The 25,286-nt window shown below is 36.3% G+C and overlaps 2 protein-coding genes across 2 annotated transcripts in view; one reads left to right on the forward strand and one right to left on the reverse strand.

The window, feature by feature from the left end:
* The window catches only part of LOC117233275 (cytoplasmic dynein 2 heavy chain 1), a 32,342-nt gene extending 25,320 nt beyond the window's left edge, over window positions 1-7,022 (reverse strand). The window contains exons 1-12 of the mRNA XM_033493409.1: window positions 6,590-7,022; window positions 5,946-6,274; window positions 5,402-5,564; window positions 4,990-5,171; window positions 4,809-4,921; window positions 4,092-4,337; window positions 3,737-3,957; window positions 3,270-3,668; window positions 2,639-2,880; window positions 1,831-2,154; window positions 1,395-1,461; window positions 976-1,312 (exon numbers count right to left, since the gene is read on the reverse strand). Of these exons, the coding sequence (XP_033349300.1) occupies window positions 976-1,312; window positions 1,395-1,461; window positions 1,831-2,154; window positions 2,639-2,880; window positions 3,270-3,668; window positions 3,737-3,957; window positions 4,092-4,337; window positions 4,809-4,921; window positions 4,990-5,171; window positions 5,402-5,564; window positions 5,946-6,274; window positions 6,590-6,826 (2,860 nt within the window). The 5' untranslated portion in view covers window positions 6,827-7,022. The remainder of the gene's footprint in view (window positions 1-975; window positions 1,313-1,394; window positions 1,462-1,830; window positions 2,155-2,638; window positions 2,881-3,269; window positions 3,669-3,736; window positions 3,958-4,091; window positions 4,338-4,808; window positions 4,922-4,989; window positions 5,172-5,401; window positions 5,565-5,945; window positions 6,275-6,589) is intronic.
* Window positions 7,023-10,734: 3,712 nt separating this feature from the next.
* Window positions 10,735-19,255, forward strand: LOC117233152 (cytochrome b561 domain-containing protein 2-like). Its single transcript, XM_033493169.1, has 3 exons — window positions 10,735-10,889; window positions 14,793-14,979; window positions 17,715-19,255. The coding sequence occupies exons 2-3, from the start codon at window positions 14,818-14,820 to the stop codon at window positions 18,234-18,236; spliced, it is 684 nt and encodes a 227-aa protein (XP_033349060.1). The 5' UTR covers window positions 10,735-10,889; window positions 14,793-14,817; the 3' UTR covers window positions 18,237-19,255.
* Window positions 19,256-25,286: the final 6,031 nt, after the last annotated feature.

Genomic DNA, 25,286 nt, shown 5'->3' on the forward strand with positions numbered 1-25,286 from the left:
CTGATTGACATTTTTATGCATAATATATGTAGGATATATAGGAAAGTAATTTTCTGTTGACTTCGTCCTTTTTTATTTTAAGTCCGCGGGCAATTTAAATTTTTTAATAGAAACATCTAGCAAAGTCCTCTCTTACACGCGAGGGCATCAGGTATTTGCATAAAGAATCCTTTCTTATGCTTCCCTCTCTGAGAACAAAATTACTTGTTCCTATTTTATTTTCGCTTCCTGTCTACCTGAATATTGAATCCTACTACGTTATTTATGTATGATCAATAGAAATACAAATGCGATTTGATATGTGAAAGAGTATAAGCTCTTACGTTTTCAAAATTATTTCCTACGGGCAATCGAATTGCCGCTATGAGTACGTATGGAAACATCATGGAACAAGGAAATATTCTTTGACTTACTTTCATATATTGCTTTCATATAGCAACAATATTACCTTCCACATAATACTTACGTAATTTTAAAAATTGTTTAGAATCTTTTATAATTCTTATTTAAAATAATACATTGCTTAAGGCAACTGACGAATCGTTTCGACTTTTATACGCTCTCCGCCTACCTGTACATTTCCATAATTATCCTTTTACGATGAATATTCATTATACGATGACATATTAAACTTCTAAGAATTCTTCGTTTCTATTTGCTCGATTAGTGCAACAAAATCGTTCACAGTGGCAATACTCGAACTATTTCCAGCAGTACACATATACTTAAATTAAACTTCGCTGGATAAGTTAATAATGATGTAACAATTCTGTTAGTCATAGGACTTTTTTCCTTACATTCACTTTGTTTCACAATTAAATTTATCCTACATCGTATCTTATTATTTTGACTGTACGTCATGCAATCATATTGTCATTTACCTGGCAGCACCAAAGAGATTTAGCTTAGTGTCATCGATAATTTATTCTATGAGAACCATAGTTAATTAATTAGTGCAATAAGCACCGTAATTACCTTCGAGCTTCTCGCTAGTCCAAGCAGCCAGCACTTTAGAGAGGCCAGCAATGGCTTCCACCTCTTCAGCCATACCGGAAGATTGCGCCTGGATTCGTGCATGAGCTTCATAGGCCGATCCAACTTCCTCCACGTTTCGGGGTCTACGTTCGAGTTCCTTCGAGGCGGATGAAAGAAACTCCACGATGGCAACTAGTCTGGAAGAGGCTTCTACCCTTAAATCGGAACACAAACGTTCCCAATAACGACGAGAAGCTGATTCTAAGTCGTTTCTGGTTGTTGCCGTATCCACGCTGATGCACCAGATCTTCACTTCGCTTCCGCGTAATCTTCCGACCTAATTTAATTATTAAACTGTAGCTAAGTAGTTTAATAAGAAACAATAGCGTAATAAATTTTTGGTAATATTATCTACTAACCTCTTGAGCCCATTGCTTGGCGTCTTTAAACGCTCTTGTCCATTCTTGCGGTGATCTTCCTTTCAGCCTTTTCATTAAAACTTTGACTATTAAGTAGTTGTAAATATGAAAGTTTATTAAGTATAGAAAGATATGAAACATTAAATTCTGTTAACGTTTAGAACGCTAGCTTCCTACGTAGTATGTAGTATGAAAGTAATTTTAATTAAATCGCAACTAATAATATTCTTATTACGTAGTATAGGGTCTTGGATAAAGTAATTTACTAATGCATTAGTATTGAGGCCATCCTGTAAGTAATTAGATCGTCGGAACAGAATGAAATGAAAAAGAAAACTCGAAAAAGATTACTACTGTGCTTTGTATATCATCAAAGGAGCCTTCTTCCACGAAAGCAGCGCATTAACTTGTTCTTAATTTTGCAAGAAGTACGTACCTTTCAGCAGCATCGATCGTCGCTGGCGCAGCCAGGTACAGCCATTTCGTTCGCAGCGTTTCCAAAGCGGAAAGAGCGATTTCAGCCTGCTTATAAACGCCACCGTACAAATAACAGCTCCTTTGTATCAAAGCACCGAAATGCGCTTCGGCCGCGTCGCCAACGCCTCTGAAATTCATGGGGATCGATAGGGATCGACGGATCGACGAGTACAACTTGGCACGGACCTCCTCGAGGGACGGTCGCCATTGCAGAGACCCGTCCCGGAACGTCAATTCCACTTTAACTTCTGGCAACTTTTTCAGCAACGACGGTAACGCTCCTCTGGCGCAGAGAAAAAGTTTTTGTTTTATTATTCTATTTCGTACACGGATTATCTATGAATACGAAAATTAAATAGACTGATAGGACTTGACTAAGATAGAAGTGGAGGGATTTTTGTTTCGATTTTATTTAACAAAGGAAGCTTCTTTTACGTATCTTCCTTTCATGAGGAAATAAAGAATAATGGAAAGTGTGATGTATAGTTTAATTGTTGAGGATAAATCAAATGAATTATTCAAAGTTTCTAGTAGCTTCTAAAGCGATTCGGTACTGGTCCATTTGCTTAGAATTATTTGAAGTAACTTTTTAAAGTTTCAGTGTCGTTTAGAGTAGCTTAAAAATCGTGTGGAACTCTTCGAACATCGCTAAATTTCAAAGATTTTGCAAATGAAATTTTCAAAATGACCAAGTATTTCGTTTCTTTTAACGAGATTTCCAATTACTATAAAATAATTACAGTAGATTTGAGCTTTCCACAGTTTACCTATAAGCCACACCTAATGCTTTGAGCAGTTGTCTATCCCAATGTAATTTCCATGCTTTCGTATTTCCGTACTCAGCTTCGACAGTATCGACGATCGTCCTCATGCTCGTCAATGCGTCTTTCCAAGCATTCTGATTTCCGATCATATTGACAGCGTCTCCTTTCAGTAAATTCGATACCAGGTCCCGTAAAGAACTGTGCTTCGCAGCTAACTCCGAATTCTGTTGCGCAAACTTTCTTACCTTTCTCAATAAAAAGTAAAAAACAAAATACGTGAATTAGTTGGTAATCAATTCTAATCAATTCACTGTCTACTTTTACGCTTCTTTACGGTATCTATTACATGTATAAGTCAATCTTCAGTAAAATAGGTCGAAAGTATTAAAAATAAAATATAAATAATTTGTTTTATTTTATTATTTTTCACTGTTTCTGAAGTGTTTCTTCTTTTTTAAGCCTTCAAACCCCCAATTATTTAATTTATATTTCACTATTATATTCATCCTAGATACGTTGCAAATGTTCATATGATACATATGCTATACATAAATATATTTTTGTAAAATCGGTGTGACATAAATGCATTGCAAACTGCAGATTAAATGAATCGCAAAGAAGATTGAAAAATTACCAATTCTTTCAACCTAGCGGTATAAGCATCAACAGCCTGAGGATCGGACCAAACTACACCAGATTGTTCTTGAACGGCTCGTGCCAATTCGAGCGCGGTCGTGAGCATTAAAGGTCTCTGAGACGGTACCATACGATCGCCAATCGTGTTGTGAAAGGTGGCGACCTGTTGTAGAGCTCTGGCACGTCCAGCTAAAGAACCTGCTCTTTCAACTAGCTCCCTCACTTCACGAGGAAGTTCGACACCTTGACTCGAAAGTGCCCTAGCTTCTCTGATCAAAGTCATTAGCTTTGGATCGTACGTGACCCTCATCATACTGGTGCCAGTTAACTCCACCACCGCAGAGTCAGTGCCTAGCGTCAGTTCCTTTCTCGCGACAGCTTCTTTAGTTTCTTCAGTCTGACAAGCGAATTGTGCTTTATAGGGAGACTATAGGATAATATAAGACCTTGAAATAATACGATTACCCAAGTATCAACGAAGCTTTGTCTTTTCCTTTCAACGTCTCTCAGAGCTGTCGTTACTCTCAAAGAGATGTCATCGTAACCAGGAAGATCCGCAAGCAATTCCTTTCCTAATTTATTTAAACTTTCCAATCTTAATTCCGCAGATCTGGCAGCTTGAACCTCTTGAAGTATTCTCGGACTATCCAACAAGTCTGCCGTATCCGGCCCGGCCAAGCAATTCTCTTTAGATCCGCCGATCAATGACGCAGAAAATGAGAAGTTAAAACGTAAGAACGTGGACAAAAGGTTATAATATTATAATCGAAATCATTCTGAATTCATTGGAGTTTCGATTCCTTTTCTCCTTTAGAATTACCTGTAAGATCCCCGTAAGCTGAGAGCAAAGCCTCTCGTTCTCCGCGTAAAGCCCTTTTTAAACCATCTCTCTTTATTAGTTCGAAGTACCGTCGAAATTCAGCGAGTAGAGAGTTTGGAGTAGTAGCATCGGCAATTTGTGACTTTAGTTTCTGCGCTACTCTTTCTTCAGCGGGTACCAGCCCTTCTTCGATCTTTCTCTTGAGTCGGTTCCATTCAACACACTTGTCGTCGTCATCGAAGACTACTGATGTACGTATAATTAATTGCGTGTCATTATGTGCGTAAATATAATCGGGTAAAATAATTAATATAAGAAGCATCCGCCGCTGGATAGATTTTTCGTCGTATATTTGTTAAATTATTTGTATGTTTCAATTTATTTATCAAGCGTTTACATTTATCATAAATCATTCTCTATGTATCTTTTGTCGTTTTAAATACTCTTTCGACTAGTTTTGTATAATACTATGTTTTTTCAATGTAGTACCATTTTTTGAGATTTTATACGTAATTTACCATACATAATTGTTCTACATTAAAAAGATACTATTGTCGTATCCCTTTATTAGAATATTTAATAAATATACATAATTCTACATATTTTAATATTACTGAGGAAAAATTGATCGACTTCTGAACTTGCTGCAATGATCACAGATTACGCAATAACACGTGTATCTTTTGCAATAATTAAATGTTAACAATGCAGGGATACCTTTAACATCATCGAAACAATGCATCAAAGTATCCGTGTCAAGTCCAGATCTCTCATTAGGAGTCAGCAGTCTGGTTAATTGCCTATACTGAGCACGTAGTTCCCCAATCTGCCTAAATACCAAGAAAATCGCCCATTGAATCCAGCTACAAAGCAGGAAGAGCAAATTAATAAGAGATACCTGAGCCGTTTGCCAATACGTGAACATCTTTCGGGGACGTAACTATCACCCTTCCACGGATGAACTGAATGATGAGGCCAAAATAACGTAGTGAATTTCTCCACCATGTCTGTCCATTTCTCGCAAATTCCTGCACCACTTGATATCGCTTCAATTTTCACTCGATCGTCGTTAGTTCGAATCTAATTTGAGGATGAACACGAGTAACTTCATCAAATTTTAGAAAAATATATTAAGTCCGTGGAATTCTCTTTCATAAATGCTATGCTAAATAAAAAACTAAACCGATGGCCGACTAAAGTAAACTGATTTTTGAAAGATACAAAAATGAAATGGATAAAGAAAGTAAACTAGTTCCTAGCAGTTTCATTTAAACGTAATTTATCATAGAATATTAGTTAAGATATTTTACCTCCCCGATTGTGTTTCTTACGAGAGATACCACTTCGTCTCCAATAACATCCAAAAAAGATTTCATACGTTCCTCGGTGTATATTAGATCTCCTAACTTCCACAAGTCGTCGGTGTAGCCTGATACTGCTTCAACAGCGTCATCCACGCTAATTAGCCCATCTCTGTGTACGAAAAAGAGGAATATAGCAGATAAAATATACCAAAGTGAAAGTTATTTATTTTCTAATTGCAGCACTGGAAATAAAAATTCAGAAGTCCTCCTATACGTAGCTGTTTAAAAGAACAAAGGATCCCAAATTTTTGTATTAAGACTAAAACCTATATGCTATATCATAGAGAAGAAAAAGAAACAAAACTTTTCATAATCACAATTAGGTAAATTAATATGCTTAATTTCTTATCTCAAATTTTGCATGCCAATTGTAACAGAAGTAATACTTTCACGCGCAATGTTCCAAAGATAGCTAGAAAACGTATCTCCATAAAATTTCTCACGATCCAACTACCGAAGAATTCACTGAAATGATCTCTTTTTACGACACCTAGCCACCGCTGCGCTCTCCAACTCGGCTCGGATGCTCCTCAAGGTTTTTACAGCCTCCGCGTAAATCGTTTTGTCGTGCGATCGTTTCGCATCCTCCCATGTCTTTCTCCAATAATTCTCCTCCTCGACGACGGAAGTCGCTGCTGACGAGCCAAGAAGATTCTCCTCCAGCTTCTTCAAATAGGATGAATTGAGACCAGAAGACCGAAGTGTTGGCGCCCATACTTGACGCAGAGCTTCGAGCAACGTCGATCCTTTTCCACTGCCGGTCGTTGTAACTTGAACGAGGTCGTGGAAATTCCTTTCTGTCACCGATGCTTCTGTTAACTATATTAAGCTTTCATTCATCAGTTCGTTCGACTTTCTACTTTAGAAGGTATCAAGCAGTTTAAGATCGTTGTTCTCTTAGACGCTATAATTTTATTTAAACGACTTCACGCGAATCACAATGCAATAATTGTGTCGTTGTTATTGAATAATCGAAACAAAGAACAAATGTTTAGAAAAATATCGAAATGGCGTGCATTTTTATCGTTTAATGAGCTAATGTAGCTAAATAAATGACAAATGATATTCTACAATTCTTTGTAACGCGTTGAGTAATCACGCTTCTTCTATCTTCTGCTTTTATTTTTTATTTACCTTAAAGAAGACCAGAGTGTTCCTCCCAACGGGTAACTCGTTACTCAACTTCAACCGCAGTTCCTCGTCCTTCGCATCCGCCGGTTGTGCACAGAGAATTCTGCACGCGGCTCTGTCCAAGAAGTTGTCCAACACTGTTTGCTCGTCCGCGATCGTCTCGTCGTCTTTCAGGGGCACGCCGAAGAAGTGACCTGCGGTGGACACTATCAACGATCTACGCTTGTCGAGTACCACCATTTTCGTCGTAAACAGTGGAAATTTCGTGTATTCGTGCTGCGAACGTTGTCGTCACGGTACCATTACGAAGTTTGCACGAAACACCGACGAAGTGGCCGTCCTTGTCGCGTGGTGATCGTTCGAGTTGTCATGACGACTCCCGGTCAACACAAACCGGCTGTCATAGGTGCCACGTGCTAGCGCAGGATCGTAGCATTCGATTTTCGATAGTGATAAAAACAACGGAGGTGATATTTTTGTTGGACGTGGCGAATTCGGAATCATTCAAAGGGTGAACAATTTTTTTTATACATTTTTTTAAGTAAAACGATCTTATTTGGAAGTACACGGACGTTTATTGATTTGATACAGTGTCTGTCAGAGACTTTTCCAAACGAAGAACAACGATATTGTACCATCATGAAAGTTTCCGAAGTTTCAGAGATCTATCGAACAAGTATAACGTGAACACTGTGTCTTATAGAATTTTTACAAGAATCGTATCAATGCATAGTTTACAATTAAATAGAATCATTACACCATATACAGGGTGATTGGTAACTGGTGGTACAAGCAGAAAAGGGGTGATTCTATGCGAAAAAAGAAGTCGAAAATATAGAATAAAAATTTAAAAAATTAAAAAAATAACGTCAATCGACACAACGATCTACAGTGAGATCTCGTTTACAACGAGACGCGATAAAGTGCACGCGTACCGAGCGAAAATTCAAAGTCGATTTTCTCGAAAACAAAGCCTCAAACGAAAAATGTTTATTCTATATTTTCGGCTTCTTTTTTCGCGTAGAATCATCCCCTTTCCGCTTGTACCACCAGTTACCAACCACCCTGTATAACTGTGATCAGAAGTTTCTAGCTGCTACTGAAGATGACAATGTTGTGGTTGTCGTTACTATAAAAATAAAAATGTTTACTTAATAGTATCATTTAGCACGTATTGTTACCACGATGGTTATATTTTTACACGCGAAAGAAATGTTCATTCCTTTCTCATATTGAAATAATTCTAATAATAAAATAAAAAATCACTCGTCTCTCGGGTATTTTCGTCTATTCCTTTACAGTTAGGTAGATCTATCTTCGCAATCTTTGTAGAACGCATCGTATTCATAAACAAATCGTTGGAAAACGAAGCGAAAATCGTTTAATTAATAACCGCGCTGCAACACTGGCGCGCGCAACTCTAATGAAGGCGCGAGGATTCACGCATGCACGAAGTTACCGGCATTGTTAACGTTATTACCGGCGAATATTTGCATAATCGGAGTATAGCTGGCATCCACGCTTCGAATAAGCAATCGGAGTACATTCCGATGAGCGTCGAGGCCGATTTATGCGCTCGCGTGCATACGTATGAACTGTCCATGCATACTTCCGCTCGCAGCAAATGACGTGTACGATTGGAGAAGAACCTCTTGGTCGTACCACTTGTCAGAAATATAATTAATGAAACAACGGTTAACAATGACACATACAGAGATCAACGGAACTGTATTGGTGATCACTATCCTTTCTTGTAGAACCACTTTGTAAAAGACAAAAGTAAACGATACGATTCTCTGCGTAATTTTCTTGCGAAATGTAATTTTTAAACGCCAAATCCAGCTATAACATTAATTTCAGTTTTTCAAACGATTATGTAAAATTTCTAACGATTCAACTTTCTAAATGATCGTAATGCAAAACTGGAATTTTTGTATCTGTTTATTCTATTGGATTGGCAACTATGTGACTGCGGATTTTGTCATTAGGCGGTAGTATTAGTTGCCAACCCAATAGATTAGTCTTTCTAATTTTGGTTGAATTTTTCGTATTCATCGCACGCTAATGGAAATATTATGTTTCGCTAGAAACTGTCCACGTTACGTTCGTTATTTACCTTTATCGTGCAACTATTTCACGATAATGAATCGTAATGTATTTAAATTTTACACTCGAAAGTTACATTCTACGTGGAATCGTATGCTTTACAAATGTATGCAGTATCTTGTAATATAGTACCTAATTTGTCGATACTTTTACTATTCACTTTGTATCATGGCGTTTGAAAAATACAGCTACGTGACGTCAAAAATTACGCACTTTACGTCGGACATTTTTTTATTTTAAAAAATATCTAGGTAATGTTTGTTTCAACATATCGCCCATCGAACTTTTATCTGTTCCAGATCAATTGCGTCAGTAGCATTAGTTAATTGACGCACCGCAATGCGTATATACGTCAGTAGCAGCGAAAGCGTTATTTAATGTCATTATCTTGAGAAAATCGATCTACTTTGTATTAATTAAAAAGGTTCTGGTAGTTTGATTTTCATCTAGAATCCTTTGTCTCTTGTAATTTCTTTCTACGGAAGTCTTGCATTTGGAAATATTTCCCATACCGTGGAAACTAAAACGTTGGTTCAGCGGAGTTTCTTTTATGAAAGACGAAGAAATATCTATATTAGGTGAAATTTGTATTCGTAGAGATCGTAAAATGCATAGAAAAAATGTATGAGCGTAGACAATAAATTGATCGATGAGCGATTAATAATTATTCACTGTTGGGCGACATCGATGACTAAGTGAAACGAATCCTATCGCGTTTTCGCAAAGTACGACACGTTAATTGATTTTAAACATCAACAAATGTAACCGACGATTTATAATTCGTAATAATCGACGCGCACAACTGCACGTCGCATACAAATATCCTTATCTTCTCCATTTTCACATGCTTAAAATTCTGCGTACGAGATGATCCATTTGCCTTGATCGTTTGACATCATTTCCTAGATCTTCCGGGCAAAGGCTACTTTCGTCCGTAGTTATTCCTCCGTGTTGATAAAATTTAATACAGAGGAAGATATCGAAAAAGGAACGAAGCGCGAATCTTTGCTCTACGTACAAATTTTGTGGAACCCGGCGTTGTTTCATAAACCACGAAGCTAAAATTACGTTCTTCCATCTGCTTCAGCCGCCGTAGCAATTTCTTCCGCAAACGACCTGAAAGTGAACATACGCAAAACATCCAAAAAGAAGTCTGATCCGGTGGGAAATCAGTTGTCGCTGCAGGAGGAAGTCGTGTTTCCGTACATAGCAGTCAAATGCCGAGGGACATTCGTTTTATCTCGCTCGTTCTCGACTGAATTTACCATCAAAAAAAAAAAAAAAAAAAAAAAATACCCTCGTTAGAGTAGCGAAACACGAATTCTTGGTACCAGGATCGGGCCACGTGGTCACGTAATCAGCGGCTACTCAACATCGAAGTGCCGCTATAAAGCTCGCGGTAATATCAACGCATAGTTTAAATCGACTACGCCTTCATAAAAATGAGCTCGTTATGCGCAGTATAATTTATTCCAAAAATATTCTCCGATAAGATCGTCATAAATTAGAAGGAAACACCGCGTTAATATATTCGCTAACTGTTTGCTACGTTTACTTCGTTTAATTGGTTTCGGATTATTTATTCGCTTTGCGATTATTTGATAAGTATTTGGCAATTTTTTTTTTTTATTCTTCGTTAACCATCGTCGTTTCCTCTTAAACGGTAAAAACAATATGACAAATCTTCCGTAACAATTGCAAGGTGATTAGGTATTGTCTATTATGATAGAATCATGCAACGAGAAAGTTGATGCAGCTCGTATCTTTACTCGCGCGATAGGAAAGTTGGCGAGGAAGAAAACCGAGTAGAATAGAAAAACGTGCCAGGAAAAGCAGTATACATCGGTGGCACGCGATATCGCACCATGACGAGGCGAACAATGGGTCCGACTCTGCAGGCTGCGAGCGCAGTGCCCGTTTTATACATGCGAAGAGAAGATCGTGGCGATTAAACACGCCAAGACCGCGTTTACTCCACGATTTTCCTCGCGTCATTCGTAAGAAGTATCGGCAACGCAGCGATAGATCGTTGCGACCATGCTAGGACGCGTGCTTTCAGTCGAGGCGCGGACGCCGTTCCGTGTTCTTCCTCTTCTGTGTTTTTGTCCGAACTCGTTTTCGTTTCTTCAGCACGAACGGTCCACGTCGGCGGCCTTTCTCTTCGGAGATCCGATCCAGTGAGTCTACGACTGTCGAGGTGAGTTCCTAGATAAAATACACTTTCCACGCTTAATCTTTGGATAGTTCACGCGGTCGAGAGGCACGCGTTTATTTATCGGTCAACCGGAGTTATCGGAAGAAATGAAGTTTTCAGTTTCCGTAGCAGTTTCTCGGGAGATTTTCGTAATTCGTTTTGTGGCTGATTCTTTCAAATTGTGTGATTTAAAACAGATTGGAAACGGAATGCTATTTTGTAATTGTTTCGTTATCGTTCATAGAGATGTGACTTCTTTTTCATTATAGCATCGGGCCGAACATGACGAATGAAATATGGTCAATAATTTTGATTAAAAATAGACCACGTTTGAGTGTATCTTGTTCGTTGTTTGCCATGTAACAGATAGTTATAGAAAGAAGTATAGAACGTATGAACGTAGAAATTAACATATAAATGTAGAAACATCTGTATGAAGAAACGCAAGTTTAGATACGTACATATAAAGCTCAATCTATAATTTCAATTACGTTGCTAATAACATTGGAAATATGTATTAATAGCGTACATGTAGTTGCAGGGAATTTTCAATGTAATTATCGTTTCTCAGCTATGAGAGTGTAGAACAAAGTCCTTCTTAACAGGATATATTTTTAATTATCTTTACATAATCAAAACATCAACAATCGGTACTAACTAATCTTACAAACGACGTTACGTTACTCTGTACACACGTTCGTCCAATAAAATCAAAACGAACTTGTAAAACCGATTTCTTAATCGAATCGCCAAGCTTCATTTGTAATTCATACTTCTCACAAGTTTTCTGTATCAAATTAAGACGAGATAAAAATCTGTGTCCCGGTCACGATTTCAAACGACCGACGACGATTCTCCTCGCTCCGGACATCGTTCAAGGTACCCAAAGAATTACATCGAATTAAGTTCTCTGCCTGCTCGAACAGCCTTTTCCTTTTCATTATAGTACAAGAGTACCGGTACCTTCGTTATCGCACGGCTATTTTTACACTGTCGCTTATGCAACGAAAGATTGGCCATAGTTTTCTGCAACTAGGTCCCCGAACGTGCCCCGTTTTCGATACAGTTACGCGTAAACGCGAGATTCGCGTGATATGCTCGGTGTATTCACTCGAGCCGCGAAAGTGGAGCGTATCTGAAAGTGTGCCGGTCTGCGTCATCGACAGGCGTAATTATATTATGATAAACACGGTTTCACATAACCGTTAGATAAGTACTGGTATGTTTTTACCGAAAACTTACTTATAATTTGTCGTTAGTGCTGTTCAGCTTCAGCGTAAACAGATAGTATTTGCGTATCGTTGATAAAGAAATCTTCGGTATGATATTTTTACGATACTATTATTACTACTCGTACAAAGTATTCAACGACAATTATCGAATCTACGACTCGAACAGTACGGATTATACATGTTTGTATCCCACTCGTATATTTTCCCATTTACGTACGAACGTGTAAATTTGAATGGCGTTTCAACATTTTCTCACGCGACTCGTAATCCCAAAGTCTATAGAAACGTCGGATATTTTCTTCAAATTTTACAATTTTATACTGCGTATCAAGACTCCTTCGATCTATATTTATAATTTATTGCATTTTTAAAGCATTCATGGGTATATTTGTTATATATTCTACGATAATTGTAATCGCAGCTGTCAGAGCAAACGGAGACACTTCGTGGTGATATAATTTTAAGATCAGTGTTGCGGCACATTGTTTTCCTCCGCTTATTTGCGCACATCTTTGTGTTTTCATAGCAAATCCAACGTTACTCGATGTTAATCTTCCTGCAAACGATTACGTATACCGCAATCTCGTTTCCCTATCCGCATTTATTAGTATTTTTTACTGCTTTCATGCCGAATTACAATGCCGTAAAAAGAGTTACGTTACGTTATGTTTATAATCCATGAAATCGAATTTTTCTCGCAAACGAGTTACAGGCAAAAACGAATATACGACGGAAGTTCTTTATCGATAGACTTACACTGTTACTCGATGTTTATACAAACGTCATATTTTTCAAACGCATCTTCGCGGAGTCTAGATCGATGCAATTATATTAATAGCTTTCCTTACATCACTTATATTTATCATTAAATCGTCGGTGTGCAAACGCACTTTAGTTTTATCGAATCGTAGCACTTACGAGTGTCGTTGAACTTCTCATTCACGATAAGCCATTCACGGAATTGAGCAGAATTCATGATAAAGCACTAATTCACAATCGTTTCCTTCTGCACCATTAGATTTTTTAAGTTTTTTTCTGCAATACAGTTTCATACGATCATCCCCAATCGATACGATTTGACCCAATTACGTTGCTAATTTCTACACAAAAAGATTTTTGATTTTCGGAAAGAAACACGAGCATAAAATTGGAGTGAGAAGCTACGAGTGCGCGAAGAGCAATTTCTTCATATCTTTCTTCGTATTTAAAAGGTATTTTTAATGGGAAAAGTAGATAATCAGGTCAAAAACAACTCGAAACGCGTTTAATTTGCCTCGTGTTAAATTACGATACGTTTGTCTCTTGTCATAATATCGACATTTCGCTGCTCCTTGTTATCAAAATTTGATATGCTTACTCCGAATAAGAGAATTTACAAATTTACTGCGGTATGATAATATTTATTGTACGAGTTCTGTAAAGTTTGATTGAATTTTCTCAAAGCTCGAGTTGGTTTAGAATACTTCAAAGACTCTCGGACAGCTGTAACATAGCAGAACTGTAGCAATAATCGACTCCCTCGATCTTGACAGACGTTCACTTAATCAGTGGCTTCATTGATCGCGCTCGTGCTTACGTACTGTCATAAAAGACACGATTTTCCGCGTGTTTGAACAAATAGAAGCTGAAAGAAACATAGAATCATGTCGCGCAATTAGCAGTGAATCACACGCCGTGCATTTTAAACGATCGTAGGAGCAGTTGCGTCAAAAGACCAGCTCAGGTCGTGTGGAATTTATCGTTTTTTCTTCTAAATCGAAGAAAAGAAGCTTAGTTCGTCTGAATTTTTAAGGACTCTATCGCCTATACGATACATCTACTATCTTTGAAAACTCGAATATTTTATTATCCTTACGAAGCTAAATGATATTTTCAAACTTCTTGTTCGATAGTCATTGACGTATCGTAATCTTGATCTTTCAAGTGTTAAATTACTTACGATTTAAAGACCAAACCCACGCATATGACTCTTACTAATTGTAAAGGTGAGTGGTTGAATAGGCTGATAATTTTACAAAAAGTGACAACATTACTATGTACGTAGAAAATGTAGCGAAAAATGCATAAACCACTCCGATGAATTATACATAGCAATAGACTTTTTCACTTATTTAAATGTTGTAGAAGATATATTTAAAGGCGATGGAAACGCTTGCAGAAAGACAAGGCAGTTAGAGATGGACAGAATTTTTGTTGGATTTCGATGAACAAAATTCACTGGACGTTCAGAATTTTCTGGACTCCGAAGGATTTTTGTAAACTTTCGTTTCGAATTTGTTTGTTCATTTCATCGCATTCGTTTGCAACATTTTACAACGCTGCAAATTAAACTCTTTCGTGCGAGTCATAACGAATAGGCTGTTAATAAACTCCATCCACGATCCATTTTCAAACTTAGATCGAACCTCTGAAACAAACCAGATATAACTGAAATTAATTAATCGATCTAGCGGAAATCAAACGTTTTACCTGATCCACCACAACAACTAACTGAACGTTCAAATGATGATATAATTTTTTAAGAGAAGCCCTTTTTAACCAGCATCTTCTAACAACAATTTTCCAACGAAGGCGTTCTAACTACTAAACATTAAAGTAACAATGTTTTTTGACATTTTTGACATTTTATATTTCTCTTATTTCCACTATTAATATATAATAATTCTTCCCACAGGTGTAAGGATAACAGCCAATTAAAAATGACAGACCAACCACCAGGCAAAGGGCCGCCAAGTGCCATTATGCTGGTGTTTTCAACCCTCACACACATCCTCCTATTGGCGCCAGTGATATACATTTTGGTTTTGGCCTTTGGAAAGTACAGCTTCTTCTCGTGGCATCCCATTTGCATGAGCGTCGGAGTAAGTAGCCAACTTGGCCAACGTTAATTGCACAATGGAATAATTAAAGAAGCACGTGGATCAGGAATGTAAGTGCTTGACTCCTACGTTACATCGGTAACTCGATACGTTGAAAATTACATTGCACAAAAATTAACGGTTGAAGCAACAGGTTGCTTCTTATTCGAGAAGAGGAGTCGCTGCAACTCTCTTGTTTAAAGTCGACAAACATCCTGCAGCAACGAATGCGTTTCGTAATGCCACGGTGGCAATAAATCTTCTGTTTACACGCTGCAGAGTTACGGAAATTGATGTTTCTCAGTTTCGAAGCGAAGCTTAAGAGAGGAAAGCTTCGCAACTGAATTCTCCAACGTCTTATGCTGCAATCTCGTTCTAGTTGACGAAAATAGTTTTAACTTTTAAGAAAATCCTTAGCATAAAATTGAAGCGAAAAGTTACGCGTTATATCGATAACGTTACTTCCATATTTTCCTTAAGCGTCAAATGCTATTTTCCATGAAATTTCACTGCACACTGTACTCCTTTATCTGGAAGTTCAATAACGCCAAACGAAGTAAGACAGCTAATTGTTCTATTGTTATTCGATATTAAACGAGAAATAGAAGAGTAGCTGTTTGCGATATACGGCTGTTTAGAAATAACATCACGGCGGTATCTTTACAGGACGAGAATACTAATATGGAAATTCTCATGCAGTGAAATTTTACGATAGCACCTAGTTAATTTGAGAAATTAAAGAAATTTCTTAGCGATAGAAAAATAAAAATAAAAATGTCCCGAAGAACGCCGTGTTTACCGATTTGAAAAATCATCGATTGAAATGAATCCTTTTGATATAAGTTTCTGTACAAAGGAAGCTGTCGAAATAGACGTTTATAGAAAGTGTGGAATATGAAATATCATCCATTGGGAGTAGAACGCGGAAGACAGTTTATGTGGATAACCGCAACTTTTTCATTTTGGTGATAAGGCAATTCGTATTTCACACCAACTGCATAACGAAGCATGTAATATGTCATACAAGTTATCTTACGATGTGTTTAAAATATCTTCACGACTAATTACAACATCGGCGTACGCTGAAATCATTCGTTTCATATTTTATTTGCGATGAGGATTAAACATTTTTCTGTGAAACACAGAATCACAGCCGTGATTCATGGGACTATTAAAACGTCGCGGGCATCCGATCAATTTTCTCGTAATTATTGTTTTCATGGTTGCAAATATCCTGGCGCGTGACATAACGCAAAACTATCTAATATCATACGTATAGAATACTATTAATTAATACAACTAATTAACACTATCCGTTAATACAATACGAATACTTTCTTGTACGACTATACTTAACTTGTTGTACGATTATGATAAATACGATAGCATACGCACGTAAAATATTAAACGTAATTTTCCACGACATTAATGAAAGAACAAATATGGTGAAAGATATCTGCAACTTACAGCATTGTTTACGTTTTCAAAGCTAAAAAAATAAAATGATCGTGTGTCTACCATTCTGAAGAGTTTTGTATGTAAAAGACATAAAATCCTAGACATGATTAAGCGACCTTCGTCCAAGTGTCTCAACTCTTAGATCATCCTCGTACTTGGAAGAATGCTGAGTTCTGCTTATTCGCAAGTGTTCCGAACAATGTTCTTAAATAAATCAAATACAATCGAATCTGGAGTATGCAGTATGTTGGTAACAAATAGGAAGTAAACTTAGCAAAGATCTGCGATAAAAGAAGAAAAGGAAGAAGAAACGAAACCACCCAACTTTATTGATTAATCTAATTACTAAGATTCTTTTTTTCCTTTTGTCTTTCTTTCTAATGATATCATGTCGATTCATTATCTCCTTAAAACATCGTAGGCGTGCACACTTGTACATCCACCGAATTAAACGGTGAAGGAATCCACCGTTGACCCAGATCGACAAATTGGTTGCAACATTCTCTGAGTAAACTAAAACGATCGCTATTTTCTCTGTCGATTGCCGTCGATTGCTGTCGATTGCTCTGCCTATCAAATTCGTCAAACACTAAGGCTTCGTGTTAGAGCTCGTCGTTAGGCCGAGTTTATGACACGGCCAGGAATAATTGCTATTTTTGAGAGTTAGGACATAGCGCTTCTACCATCTGGGTATCAACATTCAGATGGTGCACTAACACAGTAAGTGATGTAAATGACGTAACGCTATAAATTGAAATTTTAAGAAACACGTTGGCTGGCACGATGGTCATCGCGTTACTAAGCTTTTTAGAACGATTGAAACAAGATCATAAACCTAAACATTTTCGACAGTGCGAATGATTTACATAACGCTGTCGGAAAAAAGTGGTCAAATGCGATACAATAGTTTGCAAAAATTAAATGTTTAATGATGTACTACATTTCAATCTAGGACCGCCCTCTAAAAGACTCTTTGCGACTCCCTCCCGCTATACAAAACATTCCTCATAACCCAATGAAAACATGTTAAAAACATAGATATTTTAGAATATAAAACTAACTAAAAGTAACACCTTGACAGTCATCTAAAAACACTTCGCAACTCCGTTGTGGAATCTGGTACCTAACAATCTCCGCTAAATCTACTCAAACCCTACGAAACTTTCCACATGATCGAACTGACATCCATTCTCATAGCAAAACTTATCTGTTCCCTTTGTTCCCATACAAAAATTCTTTAAATGCCAATCGATTAAGTAGCAACTTTTTCCTCGATACAGGTGGGTCTTCTGATAACCGAGGCGATATTCAGCGTTTCCGGTGAGGCGTATGTCGGCTGGAAGGTGTCCAGGGCCAACAGAGTAACGATTCACTGGATCCTGCACGCCACCGGTCTAGCATTAGTATTAGTCGGACTGATCATCATCGTGGTCAACAAGAACAACAACAACAATCCGCATTTTGTCACGCCTCACGCGATCCTCGGATTGGTCAGCATTATCTTGGCGTTTCTAACAGCCGCGTTCGGCATCGTTACCAACAATTCCAGGTGGCTGTATCCGCGTTTCAGGCCGGTTCTTCTGAAAATCATGCACGCGTTCGGTGGTATCATAGTCACGGTGCTCTTGCTTGCGACGTTGATCACGGGCACGTACACGAAATGGTGGCCTGGTGGCTATACTGGAAGAAGCTTGACGTTCACAGCGTTCTTCATCGCGGGTTTCTTCATCCTTCTGAAGCCGGTTCTAGGAGCTGTTTCGAGAAGCAGAGTGGTTTTCGGTCCGCCACCTGCTACCACCTAATTACTCTGTATAATATCGTATATTATTATAGCAAACGTCTACGTACCGTAGCAAAGGGAAACAATTTCAACGCTTTTATCCAGGATCAACGTACCTTCGACAACTTGACTACGAAGGCACAGAATTTCAGATTTTCAAAGCCAATGAAATACGTTAAAGATTTATGAAGTACATGGTAAACGTGATGTTCGTACTCGTCGATGAACGAGAAAGATTCTCATCCTTTTTGCATATGCGATAAGTATAGCGAAGCCTGAAGTAGATTCAAGAGCATAATTGTGTTCAGAGTTTGTTTGTAGTCTGTTCAATAAACGCGATTTATTTGCCTTACGTTACTCTAGATTCGATCAGAGATCAGCATAGCAATAAAGATCGATCTATAAAAATATTCTTATCGGATTAAGTATTTCGTGTCGATTACATTGACATAGATAAGAGGCTTTTATCGTGTCACGTAGTAAGATAAGATCTAATCGAGTTAATTGCTACAATTGACTTTCGATCGAAACATCGTAATCGAGATCTCTATACTCTAAATAGTTTTATTTTTTATGATTTCAAAATCAGTAACAAAAAGAGTATGTATTTCTCGTACGTGAAGCAGGAAATGTACAGGATTTCTGACGAAGAAATAATTATTTTCTAAATCGTTCATTCTGAATTATTTATCATTCTGTTACAATGTCAAAGGGTTAATCTACTTATAATTCAGACATTCCGTCCTCCAATGATTGTACAGCGATCACGACAACCATTTTTAAAGCTAGATTTAGATAATTTCTTTAATTCCTAAGATGTTCGATACTTTTCAAATATCCAGCTACAAAACTCTATTGATGCTAATCGTAAAGTTCAAAATCAAGGCTTAAGTTAAAATAAACGAGTGATAATTTAAATCCGAGTAAACCATGTTTAACCAGATACTCGTAGAATTATTCATAAATGAACGACAAGAAAGATTTGTTATACCTCGGTTGTGTTCATCGAACAGTTAACATGCCAAAAAAGAAAAAAAAAGAGAAAAATAAAGAAGGGAAGAAATGAAATGTTCATATAATAAATGCACCAAAAATGCTTGTAAACTCACCTGGCAAGAGAGAAACGTATATTTTTAGATATATAAATAAGTAGTACATATAAGAAACGTTTACCAAAAAGATAATGCAGATTTGTAATATTAACTTATTAAGATATTATATAGTATCGTATAATATTATTTAAAAATAAAGTATATATATATTAAAATAATAATTTGCTTGGGCATTTAACATAAGATTATTAAATAAACGAATAGAGAAGACAATAGACGCGGTGGCATTATCGTCAACCATATATATCAACACTTTATTAATTACACACGCATCATATACATATATATATATATATGTATATATATATATATATATATAGAATTTACATAATGTATATATCTTCCGCAATGCAATGTACATGTATATTAATACAATTTCTTATCCTCGATATAATCTCATCGTCTCTTATATATCGTGTTTTTTCCACTTTCTCTCGTCTTTCCCCTTAATTTCTCCTTTTCTTGGACTAACTTTTAAAATTTCTCACAATCGTCAACGTACGATAAACATCCGAAATCGAACCTAATCACGCGTAAAACTGTCCTCTCGTAATCTATTTATGTGGACAACGTTAACGTTGTGCAACAACACGTAATGTATTGTACACATATATGTATGTATGTACATATGTATACGTATTTGTGTTTGCGTATTATTTAGGTGCAAGTTTATTTGATATAGACAGAACACGACTTTGGATTTTTCGTTTAAATTGCTTTGTCGCATTCCTTCGGTAGCTTCACTGCCTTAGATGTTACATGCATTTGATCGTGCACTCGTCTATACGTTTCCCGTGTGCCTCTCTGTTTCATTGAAAATATACAATTTGATCGAGGTATACGTTAATTCTAGTGAAAACAATAGGATCGATCGAATTAACTAAATCTAATTTAAAAAATTCTAAAATTTTTGATAACATGTATGTGTGTTACGTAATCAACTTGTAGAATATGTAAAAGCAACATTTGTAAACATCAGTTGTAAATATTCGCAATTTTCTCTTATAGAAACGTCGTTTTCTGTGTTCGTAATAGTTTTAGATTTGAAATATTTAAGGTCTACTAAATTAAAAATTTGTTCGTACGTGTGATTTATCCAAGCGCTAAATGCAAAGATAATTAATCAAATCCAAGGAAACAAATCGTAAAATCTGAAATGTTTGTATACGTATCTTAGAAGAATGGCAACGTACGTGAAATTTTTATGATACAAAAGAAATTCTCTTCTTACACGTACATTGTGTATAGCGTCCAATGGCAGAAGAAGATTAACGCGAATAATGCGATATCTTATAATAGCAGAAATAAAGCCTGTAGCAATTAAGAATTTCTAAAAATTTGATAAGTAATAGTATAAAGATATGTCAGCATTTTTTATTGATCAGTAGTATAAACTTATATTAACAAAATCTCATGACAACAAGGAAATTGTAAAGTACCTTATAATGTAACTCGCAAAAATGAAATAAATATGAAGATTTACAAGAATTACTTGAAGAAATGGAACTGAAAAGGTTTCTGAATCATAGGCTGATTTTAAAGGTAAACACTTTTACATTGATATTATCTGAGAGACACGAGTAGCGTATCAGAAGCAAGCGTATTAAAATTGCTTCTCTTCGTCCAGAATAATTTTCCACAAATCGCAGTTTTAATGCTACTTCTTCGACATCCAACGATTTTCCATAGACACATGCTCGCCAACGTACAAAAATCTGTCTTATTAACGCGAACGAATATTAATCCTATCGTTTCCCATAAAACATAACGCATCTGCTACCGCCTAACACTATCCTCGCTCTCGAACGCTTTTCTCTTTCTCGATTAGCTCTAGGACACGTTACTTTGTACTGTTCGCTCTATTGGTTGCTCTTGGTGACGTAAAATCCGAAACATTACTCGGTAACCCTGAATTCACGTATCGAAATCCTCGCACGAACGATCTCTGCAGCAACTTAGAAACGAAATAGCCAAAGGAAGATTATTTTTCAGTTCGAGTACTTTGAAACGTAAATCTATTAATCGATAAACACTTACAAATCATATTAAATATCAAATATGATTTTATTGAAAATTATACACAGGAGATAGTTGCAATTATTTTCTTCTAATTATATTTAATTAATGAAATGTACAAGCCATTTAAACCATGAGACTTTATACTTTTCATTGTAATAGCAAACAAAGTTACCGCATCGTTACCGATAATTCTACGTCACCGAAATCTTAACCCTATCTAGGACAGTCGACCACGTGGCCTGACCGGTTTAAACCGGCAGCTAATGCTCTCTATTTATTAATTTATATTATTTAATTATTATTATTATTCATTACTTTTGTATATAACATAACTCTTTTTATAATAATAAATATTGTTATTGTTGTTGTCAATAACGCGCTAAATCTTTTGTTTAAATTCCTTTTTAAACCTGCATTAGATTCGCCTATCTAGCCTAAGGACATTAAAGTTCTGTCGAATGCTTATCTATCAGTCACCCTTTCTTCCCACGAATCCCAAGCACTTTATATCTTCTCTTTTCTCTCTCGCGATTGTTTCTCCGTACTCTTTTTAATCGCATTTCTCGAGCTGGCAAAATCTGTCCATCGATCGAACAATCGTTCGTCAGGGTTCCCTTAAACGAAGAATTCTTGCTTCTTCTTTTCTTTTCTTTTCTTTCTTTGTTTCTTGATTATGTCTCGGATATGGCTAGTTGGAGTGCGTTTCTCGCGTTCCTATCGGTATAATTTCGTTTCTGTCTAATCTGAATATATCAGTACGTGTATCTTCATTCAGATTAATTAAGTTACTTGAATTTCAAGAGGACACTTGATGGAGAATAAAGGGATCGTGTTTATGAACGTACGTAAAAAATATCGATTTGTAATTAGAAACGTATATGCATAATAGAGAGATTTTATATATACGAAATATAACGGAATGTAAAGTTTAGAAGAAAAGGTATCGGTACATATCAGTAAGTACTAAAAAAAATCTGCAAATAAGATTACATCACTTAGCAACTATTATTTTTTTTTTCTTTAAGTCAACCAACAACTGGAAGGTCTCGAGTTTGTTTTTAAAACCTGAAAGCATATTTAATTCGTTTAGTCAAGTAAATTCATTCGTACCGGTATGTGAAATATTGCAAATCATTTGCTATCAAGAAACTTTGGTAATAGATGAGAACAAGCATAGAAATTCGAGTAAAATAGATGAGAATTCCAGGCTGGTTTCGTATTACTCGAATCGAAATTTGTTAAATCGAAGTAACTTGACTAATCCAAACGAAGCTTATGCGGTTAGTCTAATGCTTCTTCCCATTAAACGAACAGTAGCGGAAATATTTCGTTGAAAAGGAAATGAACGTTTCATCGAAAACAGACGGATCTTAATACAAACGATAGATTATTAAAATCTATGATACTTAATGGATAATTGTATACTTGGTATTTTGATCACCGTGTTTTGTACCTACTCGTATGTTTGTAAAATGGAGGATCGACAGGATTTTGGGCATTCAATTAACTGAAAGACTAACTGGGATACAAAGTCCTGGGTTTCGGTGTTTGAATATGAATCGATTCGATAAACTTTCATTGTCTTCAATGCGAAGCTAACGAGCCTCGATTGGATACGAATTCCGATCTTGGGATTCGAATATCGCTCTATTTAATGTTTTTTTTTTATTTTTTACTTTTTTGCCTATTTTCTGTGAAGCTCTGAGTATTAACAACGACTAGATTCTAAAATGTTAATTAGGTCACCGAGGATTCATCTTGTACGCCAATAGTGAGAATCCTCCTCCACTTGTTCATCCCTTTGAGCAAAGGATTAATGGCAAAGGACGAATATTTACTCTTAACGTCCACTTTCATTACTTACAAACCATATCGATCGCAGATATAACGAGAACTGCGATTTCTTACGAACGAGTCGTATAGTAGCAGGAGGCTTCGAAATTTTCATCGTTTGCAAATTTCATGTTTACGTAAAGCTCGTGAAACTTATTCTAATGAAAACGGTTTGCTGAAAATTCCTGTAACCACGAACCACCGTGTAAAAAAAAGACTTTTAAGAGGCAAAGTTTCGCGGCAACTTGTATTTTTTCCTGTTCGTTGAATTTAACGTAAACAACAAGTCAAAGGATTTTAAAACGATACTCTAATTTTAGCTACGCTCATTTTATGCACACGAAACGAAAAATACTTCGACGAGACCAATCAATTTGTGATAATAAAAATTGTGTACGTTACCAATGAACGCGAACACGTGGACCGTTAAGAGGACAAAAAGTGGAGTTAGGCCCTTGTTACTCTAGAAAAGTACACTTACACACACTTTCCACACTTCTTTTCGTCGTGTTCACTCACTCAACGAAACGCAGCGAAAAAAAAAGAATCGCACCACACAGATTCTCACGCGCACGGATATGAGTTAACACATTTTGTATGTCTGCCTTTTCGTAATTTGAACGCAGCGAGATTTTTCTCGGCTTTAATGTCTAGTTAAATTGTTTCGTGACGTTTGCTCGCTCAGAATCTCCCTCTTTCTTGCGGTATATCAAACGATGAATCGTGTCGTGTATTTTTTTATTATTTTCTTATGCTTGTCTTTTGTACACGTAATATAATAAACTATGCGACGCGTACACCAGTGTACAAGCGCCTATAAATATAATGTAAATATTTAATATACAATAATGTGTATAATATACTATATATGTATATCCTGTAACGTGTGTATATGTATATGTGTATATGTATATACATATATACGTAAAGTATACCGATAAATGTTATACATATGATACAGCTAACAACACTTTACAAACGGGGTCACATAAAAAATAAAGAATCACGATTTCTCACGTTTATTGACTGCATATGTACGCGCGTGTCCGGTGTACTTGCGAGACATCACTGACTTAAACGTTTATTTTATAATTCCTATTTTTAGGAATTGATCCGAAACGCTTTTCTCGCTGAACCGTGAAACGACACAACCCTCTCCTCTTTCCTCCTTCTTCCCTCTTCGTTCTAAACACCCTTCCATCATCTCACTGTCTATGGTTCACACAAAAATAAATATATATGATATATATATATATGTATATATACGAATATATTATATTATATATACATATACATATATATATATACAATACACGGTTTCTTCTTCCTCTTCATTTTCTTCTTTTTCTTCCTCTTCTACACTCTATGGAACAAGCGTTCGATTCTCAGAAGCACGCAGAACAGCTATTAGTCTAATAGACTAGGTGAAACCCTGAAAAGTTTACGCAGCTGGAAAATAGATATTATAATTGATAACGGGAATTGGAGGCGTTATACACGCGGAAACACTCGACAGTCGATCTACAAGAAAATAGAGTTCTTTTCTTTGTCTTTTTAAGTGTAACAAGGACAGATCAAGTGTTCGTCGTCCTCCAATTGTGGACGCGATCGAATTGCAAGTTTAAGCGGGCGAAGTATTCGTTGGCCGAAAATATCGTACGTAAGGGATCACGACCTTTTAATTTCTGTTTTCTTCTTTTGTAATTTTGGAGAAGGAGCTTAATATGTGCATATTTAATTTCTATACAATTAATAATAATATACTTAGTAAGTTTCTATAATAAGTATGTATGTAAATATGTAAAAGAAAATTAATGCAAAACTCGACGAAATTATTTGTAAAGAAAGAAACTAATAGGATTACAAAAAGCTCTAAACGTACATTATTTATTACTAATATAATGATTTTCTCAATTAAGCCTTCTTATTTTCTGCCAACCAAAATTATTTAAAACGAAAGCATCGATAAATTTTTTAATGAGAAGTTCGTACCTATTTTGGTATATATTTTTCATCTTGTCTTGTGTAAAGAGAAATAAAAGTGACTTAATGGCTTGTGTTATCCCCTTTACAAATATGGCTACCACCTATCTATATTAATAGCAAAA

This window comes from Bombus vosnesenskii, unplaced genomic scaffold (genome assembly GCF_011952255.1).
Source record: "Bombus vosnesenskii isolate JDL3184/JDL3185 unplaced genomic scaffold, Bvos_JDL3184-5_v1.1 scf7180000013295, whole genome shotgun sequence".
In the NCBI taxonomy this organism is placed as follows: domain Eukaryota; kingdom Metazoa; phylum Arthropoda; class Insecta; order Hymenoptera; family Apidae; genus Bombus; species Bombus vosnesenskii.